This window comes from Haliotis rubra, unplaced genomic scaffold (genome assembly GCF_003918875.1).
Source record: "Haliotis rubra isolate DU_JTF1 unplaced genomic scaffold, ASM391887v1 Scf225, whole genome shotgun sequence".
NCBI classification, from domain to species: Eukaryota; Metazoa; Mollusca; class Gastropoda; order Lepetellida; family Haliotidae; genus Haliotis; species Haliotis rubra.
In genome coordinates, this window is record NW_025766281.1 from 897452 (window position 1) to 912818 (window position 15367).

The 15367-nt window shown below is 41.1% G+C and overlaps 1 protein-coding gene across 4 annotated transcripts in view; it reads left to right on the forward strand.

Annotated features, from left to right (window-relative positions):
* LOC124277659 (breakpoint cluster region protein-like) overlaps window positions 1–15367 on the forward strand; it is an 82860-nt gene that overhangs the window by 40467 nt on the left and 27026 nt on the right. Inside the window, exon 1 of one of the 4 annotated variants that reach the window (XM_046713391.1) lies at window positions 9681–9774. The exons of the other annotated variants lie outside the window; for them this stretch is intronic. Within the exon in view, the coding sequence (XP_046569347.1) occupies window positions 9771–9774 (4 nt within the window). The 5' untranslated portion in view covers window positions 9681–9770. Of the gene's footprint in view, window positions 1–9680; window positions 9775–15367 lie in introns of those variants that run through there. 4 annotated transcript variants of the gene reach the window in all.

The window sequence follows — 15367 nt, forward strand, 5'->3', positions numbered from 1 at the left end:
AGACCGTGTTACAAGCAAACACACCACTGTGCTACCCAGTGAGGTTTTTGCAAAGCGTTCTTGCATCTTTGCGAATTGCTGCTAAAAGTATGAGGATCTTGCAGTCTTTAAGTCGTCACTTTTGATCATTCTGGTATTAATATTGACTCCTTGACTTATCAGTTACACTAGTCCTCTGGGTCAGTCAGTATTCCTAAGGCTGCAAGTGGCATTCCACCGCGTACTTGATCATCCCCGATCAGAATTAGTTGTCGTGAAGCAGCAGTTCTAACAAAGAACCAACCTTTGTTGTCAGGGAATCTGCATGAACATTGGTCACAATAAGCTATGCATGTTTTCACTTTAATGTGTGGTCCGACTCAGTCACTTGGTTGATACAGTACACCACAACGTATGGATCATGTCTCATAATATCAGTCATTGGCTTGTCTGATCCAGATTGATTATTTACAGGGTGTTGTCATAGTGATGGAATACTGTAGTGTGGAGGAGTAACAGTTTTGTTGTTAATCAGTTTTCTCAAGTTAATCTCAGATGGTAGGGAAGCCTTATTAGTGGTTAAAACTTTCATGTTCATGCTGAATCCCTGGCTTCAATGCCACACATGTTCAACATACTTCACTGGAATATTGATAAGAGGGTTATAAAAACTGTCTCACTCACTCACTCACTCACTCACTCACTCACTCACTCACTCACTCCTCCTCACTCACTCACTCTCACTCACTCACTCACTCACTCACTCACTCACTCACTCACTCACTCACTCACTCACTCACTCACACACTCACTCACTCATGCACTCACTCAATCATATTAATCTTGTAAATCTGGAAAATCAAATAAATGCATACAAATAAATCATCAAGATTCTGGAAAACTTGTGTCTATTAGTAGGGGTCTGATTAATTGAAATAATCGAAGATTGGTCGCAATGACTAAACGGCGAAAGCAATCGATCATGTTTTCTCATGATCGAACACAAACAATTTTGGAACACTTGTTTGCATTAACAACATTTTTCAAAAGGTTGTTTTTGTCTGTTACAATTCATAAGTACTACAAGCCCCTTCCAAGTCATGATTGAATTTAGCTTAAAGATTCCAGAAAATTTATGTTCTTAACATACTAGTCATCCTTTAAAGATGTGAAATTTGTAAATGCATTTTGTGCAATTGGCCACAAAGAACCAAAAGAGCTACATGTTTTTCTATATTTTTTGTGCATCAACAAACATAACCAAGAGAATTTGATAAATCTCGCTAACCAATTTTTTTTTCGATGATTGATCGGTTGGAATGAACCAATCATCAATTGTGAGATTTTAACCATTTCCCAACACTAGTTTCTATGCTTCTCAGGGCTGTCAGGCCAGCTGGTACACCAGGAAGACGGAATCTGTCAATAAGAATTTCCGTGAATCCATGACTAACCACATGCAGCCATTGCTAAATGCTGTAGCCTAGTTACTGTTCCTGTGGGTATGATGTGGCCACAGTACCATGTAGTAGCTGGGACATCAGCTTCCTCAAACCAACAATCTCACCATTGTCTTCACACTGAGTCACCCAGGATCTTGTGACATCATGCTGTACACTTTAACATTACATAGAAAAAAGTTTATCATCAAATGGAAACAAGAGTTTTCTCTTCATACAATGACCAATCGTTTTCTCGTCAAATAGAAAAAGTTTGATCTTTAAACAGAAAACAAAGTAACTCTAGGGTTGTATTTATTATTAACAAATCAGTTGCTGTTTCAAAACCAAATAGGGGTGGATGCACCCGTGAAGATCTGGGTTAGAACTGGTCTTCATTAACCCATGCTTGTGGTAAGAGGTGACTAATGGGATCCGATGGTCAAGCTTGCTGACTTGGTCGACACATGTCATGATATCAGAATTGCGTAGATCTATGCTCTTGATGTCAATCACTGGATTTTCTGGTCCAGACATGATCATTTACAGACCTTCCTCCATGATAATTTTATTACTTAGTTTCTATTTTAAATCATACCGCTTAATAAATAGAGATGCGTTCATAGCAGACAGTGAAAGGCCTTCTTTGATGGTATCCTTGGGACTATTTTTCTTTTATTGTACTTGTAGGAATTTCTAACACACAATTCAGGACATCTGGCAGCTATACATGCTGATTTCAAAACACATTAAATATCACCAGGCACCTGTCAGCTTCCAGACGTATACCAAAACACTAGGTAGCATGACAAGCATGTCAAGTATCAATAAATATCCTGATACACCACGTTTGTATGCATATGACATGTAACAGACATGAGCTGCATTCTGTGTCCAACCAGCCCTTAATGTAATGTCTATGACATTAAATGAAACATGTCTAGATTCTCTACAAGTTCTGAATGTCCCGTCTCTCTAAGCCCTTTTCAAGTTAAACGTATTTGCTTGTTGCCATCAAATTTACATATTTTCAGATAAAATGCATTAGTTTTACTTCCAGAGATAAATGCATTAGTTTAACTTTTTATGAATAGACGTCTTTATTGCAGTAGATGCGTCAGATGCTAACCTCAACTGATTGAAGTCTGATTATCACTAAAAGTCAGAAAAATATTCATTAGAAATGAATATATTTTCAATGAAGTAGGAATATATTTTTATGAATAGACGTCTTTTATTGCAGTAGATTTGACACTGACATTTTAAGGTCAAGTTTGCTAACTTATCCATGTGGGTTTCCAGTCAGTTATAGACGGTCCTATACAGTAATGAAAAGGAGCCTGAGACTTTTATTCATTTTCTTCAGAATGAACTGATTAATCTTAGACTTGCATGGCCTTTCTTGATTTATAATTCATGACTTGCATGCTGACAGTGAGGCTAGCAAGGTAACAACAAGCCATTCTGTATTTGACCTGCCAGAGAACAGACCCATCGATCTTTCCCTCTCCGGACAAACTCTGTATCCTCTGGCTCAGAGAGGCAGTATTTGAAAACATATTCTGTTTCAAGTGAGTGAGTGAGAGCGTTTTCTGCCCCTTTAAGCAATATTCCAGCAATATTCATGACTGGGTGCTGAAAAATTGGCTTCACACATTGTACCCATGTGGGGAATTGAACCCAGGCTTTCAGGACAACAGGCAACCACTAAGCCACCCATCCACCCCTGTTTGGTTTTGTAATAGTGAGTGAGTGGGTTTAGTTTTATGCCACACTCAGCAATATTCCAGCTGTGCAGCGGCAGTCTGTAAATAATCGTGTCTGGACCAGACAATCCAGTGATCAACAGCATGAGCATCGATCTACGTAATTCGGATACTATGACCATGCTGAAGACCAATTGTGGAATAGCTGGAATATGGACGAGTGCAGCATTTAAAAAAACAACAACATATTTCGTTTGTGTATTGTTTTAATAAGTGCCTCCTTTGTCAGTTTTCAAAGTGTGGGGATGCATATTATGGTCAGTATGGTAATGAAATGTTAAACATGAATATATCAAGTATATGTTTAATTGTTTCTGTGATGTCAGATCGGTAAGACTGTAGTAGAATATTGACAATACATACAGTTGGTAATCAGGGTTCCCGTCCACAAAATGTTTGTAGCACTATAGGGGCGGTGGGGTAGCCTAGTGGTTAAAGCGTTGGCTCGTCACGCCAAAGACCCGGGTTCGAATCCCCCGATGGGTACAATGTGTGAAGCCCATTTCTGGTGTCCCCCGCCGTGATGTTGCTGGAATATTGCTAAAAGCGGCGTAAAACCAAACTCAGTCAGTCAGTTGTAGCACTATGCCATTCGTAAGCCTATGATACAGTATAGTGTTACGATAGGTCATAAAGTTACAAACACTTTGTGGATCAGCACACTGAATTGTAATTGGCTGTTCCTAATTAGAATAGTATCGAGGATCTCCAGGGACCTTACCCACAAAACATTTGTAGCACTATGCCATTCATAAACCTATGATAACGTATAGAGTTACGATAGGTCGTAACGTTACGAAAGCTTTTGGGTTGGGATCCAGGTACATATGTTGCCCATGAGAATTCTGTTTATGTTCTAATAGTGCTGACTACTCAACATGACATTGTCTGGAATCTAAATCGGTGCTTAATCCAGAAATTCTGTTTGCAGTCAAACAAAACATTTGCTCCGAACAATCCAAATAGAACATCGTGCCAAATGACAAATTTCTTAACCATATTGGTTGTTGTCTCAGGATCAGAGCTAAAACAACACTAAAGAGCGTGTAATTGCTGAGATAATATTTTGATGAATTGATTGTTTGTGCAGGGGTCTATATCGTGATATTTGCCAGCATATGCCATATTTGTGTTGGTTGAAGAGCAACATATTTGGCACCGGTTGACCCGATTGACACAAACTGGATCAAACGATTGCCGCATGTGGGATAAGTTTGGCGACATTGACCTTGAACCATAAGCTGAATTGTTGAGAAAAAACAATAACAAGACATCATGGAAGATTAGGGTAAGAATGTCTGTGACATCACTGATCACGTTTGCCAAAGCAGAGATTCTTTTACATGGAAAAAGATTTTCTAAGGATATACAACCTCTTTATGTCTGCCATTGCAGTGTAGATACTACACCATTATCAAGTTAGGTAAGGACAAACGTTATAGATGAACAACTTCTTTATTCAGGGGCATAGTTACCATTATGAAAAAAAGCCCGGGCTTACACATGATTGTTGCTAAAAAGGTTGGGCAAGCCATCAATACTATCTAAATATAAAGCTTTGCAACCTATAAGGCTTTCACAAAACATTGGCTTGCTACGCTTGTTATTCAGGTAATGCAATGTTTTGATACAGATTCGATACTGCTTGACAAAGATACAGAAATCTGTATCAAAACGTCGCACCACCTGAATAACGAAGTTGTTCATCCATAAAGTTTGTCGTTATCTGACTCTCCAACTTCTAAAACTTGCCAATCAAAGAAGAAACCATTATCAAGCAACAAAGCATTACACTTGTCCATCATACCAACATCGAATCGAAATGCCGTTTAAAGAAGTCAAAGATTGTTCATCCATTAGTGTTATTTACATGTTATTCTAGTGCGTTAAGTGTTCCTTTGAAGAGAACACTGGATTGTTGTTTTGTGTTGTTTTTGTTGTGTACGGCAGGGCGTCATCGCTGGTATGGAGAGTTTATCAAAGGTCATGGTTGTGACATCGAAAAGAACTATTTGTTTATTTGCTATTCCCCTGATAAATCCTGGATAAAAAATATCCCGATTTTCAAACCAAAGTCATCATCAGTGTCCATGATCGTTGTGTTGCTAAGTAATCATTTTAGTCGAAAAACTCCCTGCAGGGTCAGTGTTTTTAAATTCTTTTGGCTTTCACTGCAAATAAAAGACAGAATGTGCCAAGAGTCACTGACACAGCCTGATTACAAATCACTGCTTTGAAGTTAAAATCCTGTTTAAATACTTCTAAGGGTTAAAGGTTCACCAAAAAGGCCACGAGGGTCTGAGTGTTGGCTCAAGAAGATGGATTTTAAACCAGAATTGTGAATCGGTTTGATACCTGATTATGGATGGTTCACATGGCAGGGTTGACAGTCACAGAATCGTAATGCCTAGAACATGTAGAACACATGTTTGCTTGGTCTGGTGGATAGACCATCGGCATGGTCTGGTGGATAGACCATCGGCTTGGTCTGGTGGATAGACCATCGGCATGGTCTGGAGCTCCTTTCGACCGTCCCGTTGGCTACAGTCACTGTGGATAGACCATCTTACAATCATCTGGTTGTGAACCGATGAGGCCCTGGTGGATAGACCCATCGGCTTGGTCTGGTGGATGAACCGTCTGCTTGGTCTGGTGGATAGACCATCGGCTTGGTCTGGTGGATAGACCATCTGCTTGGTCTGGTGGATAGACCATCGGCATGGTCTGGGTCACAGGTGGATAGACCATCGGGTCTGGTGGATCTGTCGGCTTGGTCTGGTGGATAGACCGTCTGCTTGGTCTGGTGGATAGACCGTCGGCTTGGTCTGGTGGATAGACCGTCTGCTTGGTCTGGTGGATAGACCATCGGCTTGGTCTGGTGGATAGACCGTCTGCTTGGTCTGGTGGATAGACCGTCTGCTTGGTCTGGTGGATAGACCGTCGGCTTGGTCTGGTGGATAGACCGTCGGCTTGGTCTGGTGGATAGACCATCGGCTTGGTCTGGTGGATAGACCATCTGCTTGGTCTGGTGGATAGACCGTCTGCTTGGTCTGGTGGATAGACCGTCTGCTCCACAATGACTGTTTACAAATATGATAAAAAAATCAGGGTTGGAAGTGAAATTCAATGGTCAGTCTGGTCAAATCAACTTTCAGTGAAAAAAAGACAAACACATTGTATAACTTTTAGTTTTGAAAACGTTTCTTGGTGACTGGTTACACATGTATAGATATAGTGAAAAAATCAGAATTGAAAGTATGTTTCATTTGGTCAATGGAAACCAGTCTTACTTAAGCTAACGTCACCGCTCAACGTGCCTAACATTGTACTATACAGGTAATGTTTGAATGTGAAAGGCATGACTCAGGTAATCACCTGTGTTTGTCTTGACCACCTGTTGGCCAGTGTCCAGGTGAGGTCAGAGAGATCAGCACACCTGTGTCAGGTACAGGTAAGCTAGCTCGTTAGCACTGCATTGATTGATGGTCACCTCATGGTAACCTGGGTCAGGTGTTACGGACAGAGTTGGCTTGTTGCAGATTGTTTCAAGGGTTGTGGAAAGTCCACGACCAGTCACTGAGAGATGGGTTTGGGTGCTGATGATGAGGAGTATGATATATGTACCACAGACACGTGTATGATCGTTACCATGGTGAACTTGATGAAGGAAGAACAGTGTAAGATGATGATCTTGATCAGAGCAAGCAATAATTGGTTGTCAACTTCTGTGTTTAATGTTCAGTGTAAACTGGTCCTTATGGTATGGTCGAATGGTCACTGTTATGTTTTTCAAGCCTTTTCCTTCTGGGCAGTTTTGATTAAAATGGTAGGTTTTATTACTAAGTCTCCCACAGATTTCTGATTATACATTTGATGATATGCCATTCTCTTCCCTTTTCACCTCTAGCAGGGGAGGAAGCAACTATGTGTTGGTTCATGTACATCAAAGGCCAGGTTTCAATTGCCAACATGTCTACAATGTGTGAAGCCCATTTCTGGTTCCTCTGTCATGAAACTGCTGGAATATTGCTAAGATTAAGAATGGTGTGAAAACTCTCTCACTCACTCACTTACTCACTCACTCGACTGCCTCCGTGGTGTAGTGGTTAGAGCGTCCGCCCGGAGAGCGGAAGGTCGCGGGTTCGATCCCCGACCGCGTCATACCAAAAGACGTTAAAATATGGTACTTGTTGGTCCCTGCCTGGCGCTCGGCATTAATGGGTACAACAAGGACTGGTCGGCTCGGAGTCAGTATAATGTGTCTGAGTGCGGTATTCCTGCTTCACTGCGGCATGGTATCTCAGTAGGCTAGCACTATAAAACCAGCTTAAGTCTGGGCTAGTACAAGCAGCCGCTAATACACATACATACACACACATGCACCTCGTCTCCTCCGCCTCAAGCACGATGTTAAACCTCACTCACTCACTCACTCACTCACTCACTCACTCACTCACTCACTCACTCACTCACTCACTCACTCACTCACAAAAACATGACTTCAGGATGCTTGCGGGTTCCCACATAGAACATTTTTCTGTAACCTTCAGGGACTACCCCCTTGTCTACAGATGGGATTACATGTTTGTTCCAGGCTCCTGGGTTTCATCATGTTTCCATACAGTTATCACGATTATGATCCTAGGCAGTACAAAACCCATCCTGGTAAAATCTCCAAGGCAACAATAGTTGAAGTCCCACACCATGTTGCCAAGCTTACAGGACCACAATGATGTAGGGCAGTGTTAACTCACTCACTCACTCTATCTCAAGGAGATGAAATTTCAAAGAGAGTACTTTGGTTTTGCGTTTTACCTCCTATTCCTAATGCAGTGGATTAGCTTAGTGACCTGCCCTGCAGTGTTTGTTCAAAGAGATCTAATTACAAGGCAGGCATTCATCATTATCACTGCCCATTACTGCTGATGGCCGTTTCCTCTGGGTTGAACACGTTGGTCATGAGCGGAGAAAACCCGAGAGGTACTACCCTAAATCTGGGCACAACACTGGCATTAAGTCCGATCTCCGTGGTCGATGAAGCTGGGCAATTAGTTGATTGCGTTCTTGTGTCAAGATGATGTTGTGTGTGGAGATGAGGATGATGGGACGTGATGTTAGGATGAGTTCGCTGCAGGACCATACTGCTCAACTTTCGATAAGGATGTGGAGTTATGATTTATATTTGGTCTGAATGGTTCTGATATGTTGTCATGTGAATAGTATGTGAATTATCCGTGGAACTGCAACATGTGCAGATTCAAGTTTCAACATAAATACAGTTCAGTAAGTTGTTATGATGTTAACTCGTGAAGATCAGGGTTAGAATTGATCTTCAGCAACCGATGCTTGTCGTAAGAGACGACTAACAGGATCGGGTGGTCAGACTCGCCGACTTGGTTGACACATGTCATCATATCCCAGTGTGTAGATCGATGCTCATGATGCTGATCACTGGATTGTCTGACCCAGACTTGATTATTTACAGACCGCCGCCATATAGCTGGTATATTGTTGAGTGCGGCGTAAAACAACAAACCAACCAACCATTTAAATTGAAAAGGAGCACCAGTAACCTGGAAGACTTGGAAGACTGAGGAAATCTAGAAAAGAAGGGAAAATAATGTGTTGGGACTGTGAGCCATTACCAGTAAAACAGGAGTACTGTTAAAGTGGTATTAAAACCTCGCTCGCTCGCTCACTCTCTCTCACTCCACTCACTCACTCACTCCTCTCACCACCTCCTCCTCACTCACTCACTCACTCACTCACTCACTCACTCACCTCACTCACTCACTCACTCACTCACTCGTATCAGTGCCACATGAGGTATTTACCCTCATAAATACCTTCTCTGAGAGAACATGCTGTTTCACATCCTAATTCATTTCTGGTGTCCCCTGCCGTGATATAGCTGGAATATTGTTAAAAGCGGTGTAAAACTGAACTCACTCACATCCTAATTTGTGTTCTTGTTCTTGTGTCAATATGGGGCCAGACATACTAGGAAGACTATGCCTATTATGTTGAGTATTTCGATATCTTGAATATCTTGAGTAACTTGAGGTGTCTGTAGTGAAAGTAGGTGTGTTGTCTTGTTTGAATTTAATATCCTAACGTTTGTGACCTGAATGCAGTGTCACACGACACTGAGTGTTGACGCTGGGTGGAGCACTGTAGCAGTGACCCGTGAAGATGGAGGAGGGAGGGTGTACCGTGTATTGTGACGTCACAGACGGTGTTGACAGTGTGACTGCGCGTCATGGGTTGTTCGTGATTGAGAAGAATTGTTGTTATTTGAGTTTTGCTGTATTTATAGTTTTGGATATTTTTACAAAGGTTTTGCATTTACTGTTGTTTACATGTAAGATGGGCGTCATGTTGATTGACAAGTTGTGTATTGTTGAATTATGTAAACAGGATGGTGTTTATCATGTAGGGATGAGAATGTTCAGGTTTTGGGGATGGGTTTGGTTCACCCCACCTAAGTTTGATGTTGATATTGATATTGAGGGAGTAGCTGCCTGGTCATTCCTGTACCCCTCAGAACCAGAGACATTTGGTTGGTACACTTGACTACAGAGGATTCATGAGTGAGTATCAGGGCAAATTATTTCTGTTGCTAAGATACCATGGGGTAACTATATTCACCATATTAACCACCTCACTCCCACATTTCACTCCATGACAAACTTCTTGATTAATCAGGGCGGTGGGGTAGCCTAGTGGTTAAAGCGTTCGCTCATCACGCCGAAGACCGGGTTTGATTCCCCACGTGGGTACAGTGTGTGAAGCCCATTTCTGGTGTCCTCCGCCGTGATATTGCTGGAATATTGCTAAAAGTGGCTAAAACCCAAGTCACTCACTCACTCTTGACTAATCTCTAAGTAACATTTGTAAGTGTCCTGTAATTTGTCTGTCTGTCTGTCTGTCCGTCCATCCCTAAGTAAACAGTGCCAGTTGTGTGAGTATCTATAAATGTCTGTGTGTCTGTGTGTATGGGTATGTGTCACTATCTTTGTGTTGTAATTTTTGCTTAGTTGGTAACTATTCTGGAAATGATTTCAGTTTCATCAACTTTTCAACTAAATTTGTTCACCATAACTCAATCTGTGAAGGGGGCGGTGGGGTAGTCTAGTGCTTAAAGGGTTCACTTTCGTCATGCTGAAAACCCAGGTTCAATTCCCCTTTCCTGTTGTTCCCCACTGTGATATTGCTGGAATAAAACCTATTTTACTAATTTTCCTTGTATATACACTTTATGAAAACACCCCTTTGTATATTTTGATAGGGTGTGGTTCCGTTGTTAAGAAGGATAGCATTATAAAAATGGCTTAGTCTGGATTACTACAAGCCCACTGAGACACGCGTGGACGTTGCTTGGTGCAATAATCATGCATGCAACGTTAAACACCACAGACATAACTAATGGTAACCCGCAGTGAGTCAGTCCGATCAACCTACTGACCTCTGTCCTAAAACATGTGTAGTGATACATTGTCTGTGTGTTAATGACAATGCAGTATACTGCCATTATCATGCTCTCACTCAGTGTAAAAAATCTGTATTTATCTATGAGATAAATGTGACTGCAGACATTGTTCCAGAGTCGTGCCGTTATTTGTGATCAATTTTTGTCCTTGTCCATAGATAATGCTGTCAGACTTTGAAGGAATATATGGAAAGGGGGTTATCGCTGTAGGAGTTGCAAAAAAGCTTAAACAGGCCGAAAAACACCTCAGTCCACATCATATGTATGTTGGTTAAATGCTGCTCTCAACATGTACATCAGAATGAGGTCAGGTTGTCTACCTGTTAGAAAGGCTTGATTGCTTGGTCGTTTGGTTCTCATGTCCCCCGCCATGATGTTGCTGTAATATATTGCTAAAAGCAGCGTAAAACCTAACTCACTCACTCACTTGATCAATGACGCACCCAGCAACATTCCAGCTGTATGATTGCTGGCTGTAAATAATTAAGCAACTGGGATATGATGACACGTGTCAACCAAGTCAGCGAGTCCTACCACTTCCCGCTAGTCCCTCCTGAAGCTTACTGCATGGGGATGAGACACTTATCGACTAAATCAGTTGTACAGTGGCTCTCACTGTTGAGTGAGATGTCATGTTGGCCCGGTGTATCTGATAAAAGGTTTTACATGTGGGAAGCTTTTTGGCCTCTGGGGTGGGGGTAGCCTGTTGGTAAAAGTGATATCCCTTCATGCTGAAGATCACGCCGAAGACCCGGGTTCGATTCCCCACTAGGGTACAATGTGTGAAGCCCACTTCTGGGATATTGCTGGAATATTGCTAAAAGCGGCGTAAAACCAAACTCACTCACTCACTCATGCTGAAGACCTGGGTTTGATTCAACACACGGGTACAATGTATGAAGCCACCCAAACTCACTCACTCACTCACTCACTCACTCACTCACTCACTCACTCACTCACTCACTCACTCACTCACTCACTCACTCACTCACACTCACTCACTCACTCACTCACTCACTCACTCACTCACTCACTCACTCACTCCATTCCTTAATGCTTGATAGTTCCGATATCGATTTTGTTTTTTCAATGTAACCTTATACATGACTTTGTTTCGGGACTATAACTTTGGCCAGCCCTAACCCCGGCTATTGGGTTGTTTGTTTGTTTGTTGTATAAATGCTGCACTCAGCAATATTCTAACTATATGGTGGTGGTGTAAATCATCATGCACATTGTTCTACACAATTGGGATATGATGACACGTGTCAACCAAGTCACCGAGCATGACCACCCGATCCTGTTAGCAGAGACCATATAATAGATGGTATTTATGGTCTCTGCTGTTAGTCACCTCTTACGCAAAGCATCATCCCGGGTACAACTGTTGTGTCCATCTATGACACCAGCCACACCCCCTATACACTCCAAATCAACCAGGAAAACTTCACTTCCGGTATAACTGCATCTGAATAGATCTGGTCATACAAAGTATGCAGCAAAACTCATAGTGACATTGAATAGCCATTTGAATTGCAAATCCAGCGTACACAATATCAAAGCTTTCGCTATGCTTGACCCTATTCTTTTGTCACCGCTCTCTAATGCAAATTTTTTCTATTTTGAAATTGCATATGTGATGAAATGGGTAGGGGTAAACGTACGTTCACCTTGTGGTGAGTTTTGGTGGTATTTTGTTCCGCGTTATTGTGAGTTGTAGTGTATGCTCTGTGTGCAATCATGAGTTCGGCATGTGGATTGAACGATACGGATGACTGCCTGGGGTATGGCCTTCGAGTAGTGATGAGTAATCATCATATAGCCTCGACCTTTTAGTAATGGTTGCTTTGATATTGTCTGATTTGATCACACGGGTTTTAACAGTTTATTGGTGATGAGGATCAGGACGGGTCAGTGATTGTAATTGTGGATGTTCTGATGTAGTTTCAAGTATACTACTCAAAAAATGTTAAGGATCACCCAAGTCTTTGGGCTTAAACATTACAGAAAGGGTTGTGTGGAAGGTAGAATGTTGTTCAGGGTCTGTGAGACAGGGACAGTGCCTTGTGGTTAAAGCGTTTGCTTGTCACACCAAAAGTCTGGGTTCGATTCCGCACATGGGTAAAATGTGTGAAGTCCATGTCTGGTGTCCCCTGCCATGATGTAGCTGGAATATTGCTAAATGCAGTGAAAAACCATACTGACTGACTGACTCACTCACTCACTCAGAGACAGTGTACCTGTGTGTTTGTAAAGGTGATTGGTATTTCACAGATCAATTGGATCAATATGGAGAAAAAGGCTTTAGTGCTTTGTCAGCATTATTTCATTGAAAGAAATGTTAAAATACATCTGAATTCAGGAAAATAAGAACCTTTAACAGAAATCTCAAGTTTGAACAAAATAACTATTTTTGCCAATTAGAGCACATGGAAATCTAAATAAATTTGGGATGTTTGTGTAATTTGTTTAATCAGTGTTTTATAAAAAAGATAATGTTTATTTGGCTGACACGTCAGTCTTTCTACAATTTACGTCAAATGTTAAAACTGCTCAGCTGATCGAGGCTCCTGTAGGCCTGCTTTGACTGTCGCTAACATGTTTAGTGTATGACATGATGTGATGACATGCTTCCCTGGGGGACCATTAATTAAGTAACATTGACATGTGACAGCTGTATGACGTGACCTGTCATAATGATAAAGCTTCACGCACGGAAGACCCTGTCTGGAGTTGCACATTGATAGAATCACAACAAAGTGTGCAGCTGATCACTGTGGTGTTGAATATCCGGAAGCCATTATAGATCAGCCGAATCACTCCTGAAATAATTGCAGATGTTCAAGTTCCCCAAGTCTGTCAGCTGCGCTTGTAAAAAATCTAGAAAAGTTAAAACGTTCTTAACGGAATTACTAATCCAGCTTTTCACCATTCCGGCAAGTTAATATCGGATTTAGAAGCTCAATGAATTGTACAGAAGTTTAATCGAAGCCATGCAGTGAAGCAGACGGCAATAAATAAAGGTCTGTTGAACATTTCTTTAGAATTTCATTTAATGATCTTCTAAAATAGCCCAGATATTGTGATAATGTTAAATTGAGAGGACTGCTTGAGATGAACCAAAATGTCCTCGGTGTCACTAATCACTCTATCACTGAAGACCAGGTTTGTTTATGCTGAAGTTACTCATTAGTACTGATTATTGTTTGTAACAAGCGGAAATAGTCATAATAATGATTTATGATGATAATAGAATGTCTTCCTCAAATTAAATATGTCAAAACTTGAAAACGGTAAACCTAACTCAGAAACCTCAGATATATGTAAATGAAGTTGTATCAACTGATCTTGAGATGTATTTTGTTGGAAGACTCTTAATGAAATTTTTAGTCTGTCATACAGACCCTGAAGCCAATATATCTAAGAAAGTGCTTGTCTAGAAAATGTGTCTATGACATTTTCTGTGTTCTAAGCTAGACTCAGTCTTTGAACTTGTTATAAGTGGTCCCATTTGCTCTTGTCAAGTGGGGGCGGTGGGGTAGCCTAGTGGTTAAAGCGTTGGCTCATCACGCCGAAGACCTGGGTTCGAATCCCCACATGGGTACAATGTGTGAAGCCCATTTCTAGTGTCCCCCGCTGTGATGTTGCTTGAATATTGCTAAAAGCGGCGTAAAACCAAACTCAGTTAGTCAGTCAGTCTTGTCCAGTGTGGGGGGGGTTGGGGTACCTTGTGATCCATCATCAAGCATTTGCTTGTCATGCCAAAGACCTGGGTTCAATTCCCCACATTGGTACAATATTTGAAGCCCATTTCTGGTGTCCCTGGCATGGCTTGAATATTGCTAAAAGCGGCATAAAACTAAACTCACGCTTGTCCAATAATATGTCTTTATTTGAATAATCCTCTTATCTATTTAAAACAAAACACATTTCTTATTGTCATAGTTTTTCTGATTGATAACAATTCAGGTGACAAAATGTCAGGAAAGATTGAGAAAATTATATCAATTATATTTTCTCATAGTCCAGAAATAACATCTGATGCTCAGCATCCAGATTAAACAGTTTTTAACTGAAATTAGAGAAATGTTGTCATGTTTGTTCATCAGCAACAAATATAGTATGCACTCTTTGAACGACATTTAGAAGTGATGCACATTAAGGGAAAGTTTATGGATGACAAGTTCTGTAATATGAATAGCATGATGTTCGAGAGTATATTCTTACCCCTTCACAAGGTAGCGTATATACTCTGAAACATTATGTTCTTCACATCACAGAAGTTGACATCTAAGGCTTTTCCCCTATAAATACAGTATGGTTACTAATACATGACACACTCTAGAAGCTAAAGAGAAACAGCTCACTGTTGATATTAACATCAATGAGAGTGTCATTGGCATCACAGGGATTAGTCAGAACAGCTTTCTTAATTTCAAACAGTTGTAGGAAACTAGCATGTGTGCATGTTGTGGCAACATGGAGGAATGATGTCACCACAGTTACTGAGTGTGATCTATGGCGGGGACGGATTCTATTTCGTCCACCATTGCAACAAGTCACTGTACAAACATTTCGTAACTGGGTCAAGATCAAAGCATTGGAAAGTAGTTTTATTTATTGAATGCTGGAATTGTGAGTCACTGAAAGAAAATATTGCACTTCAAGATTAGCTCACAACATGCTCAGGTCGC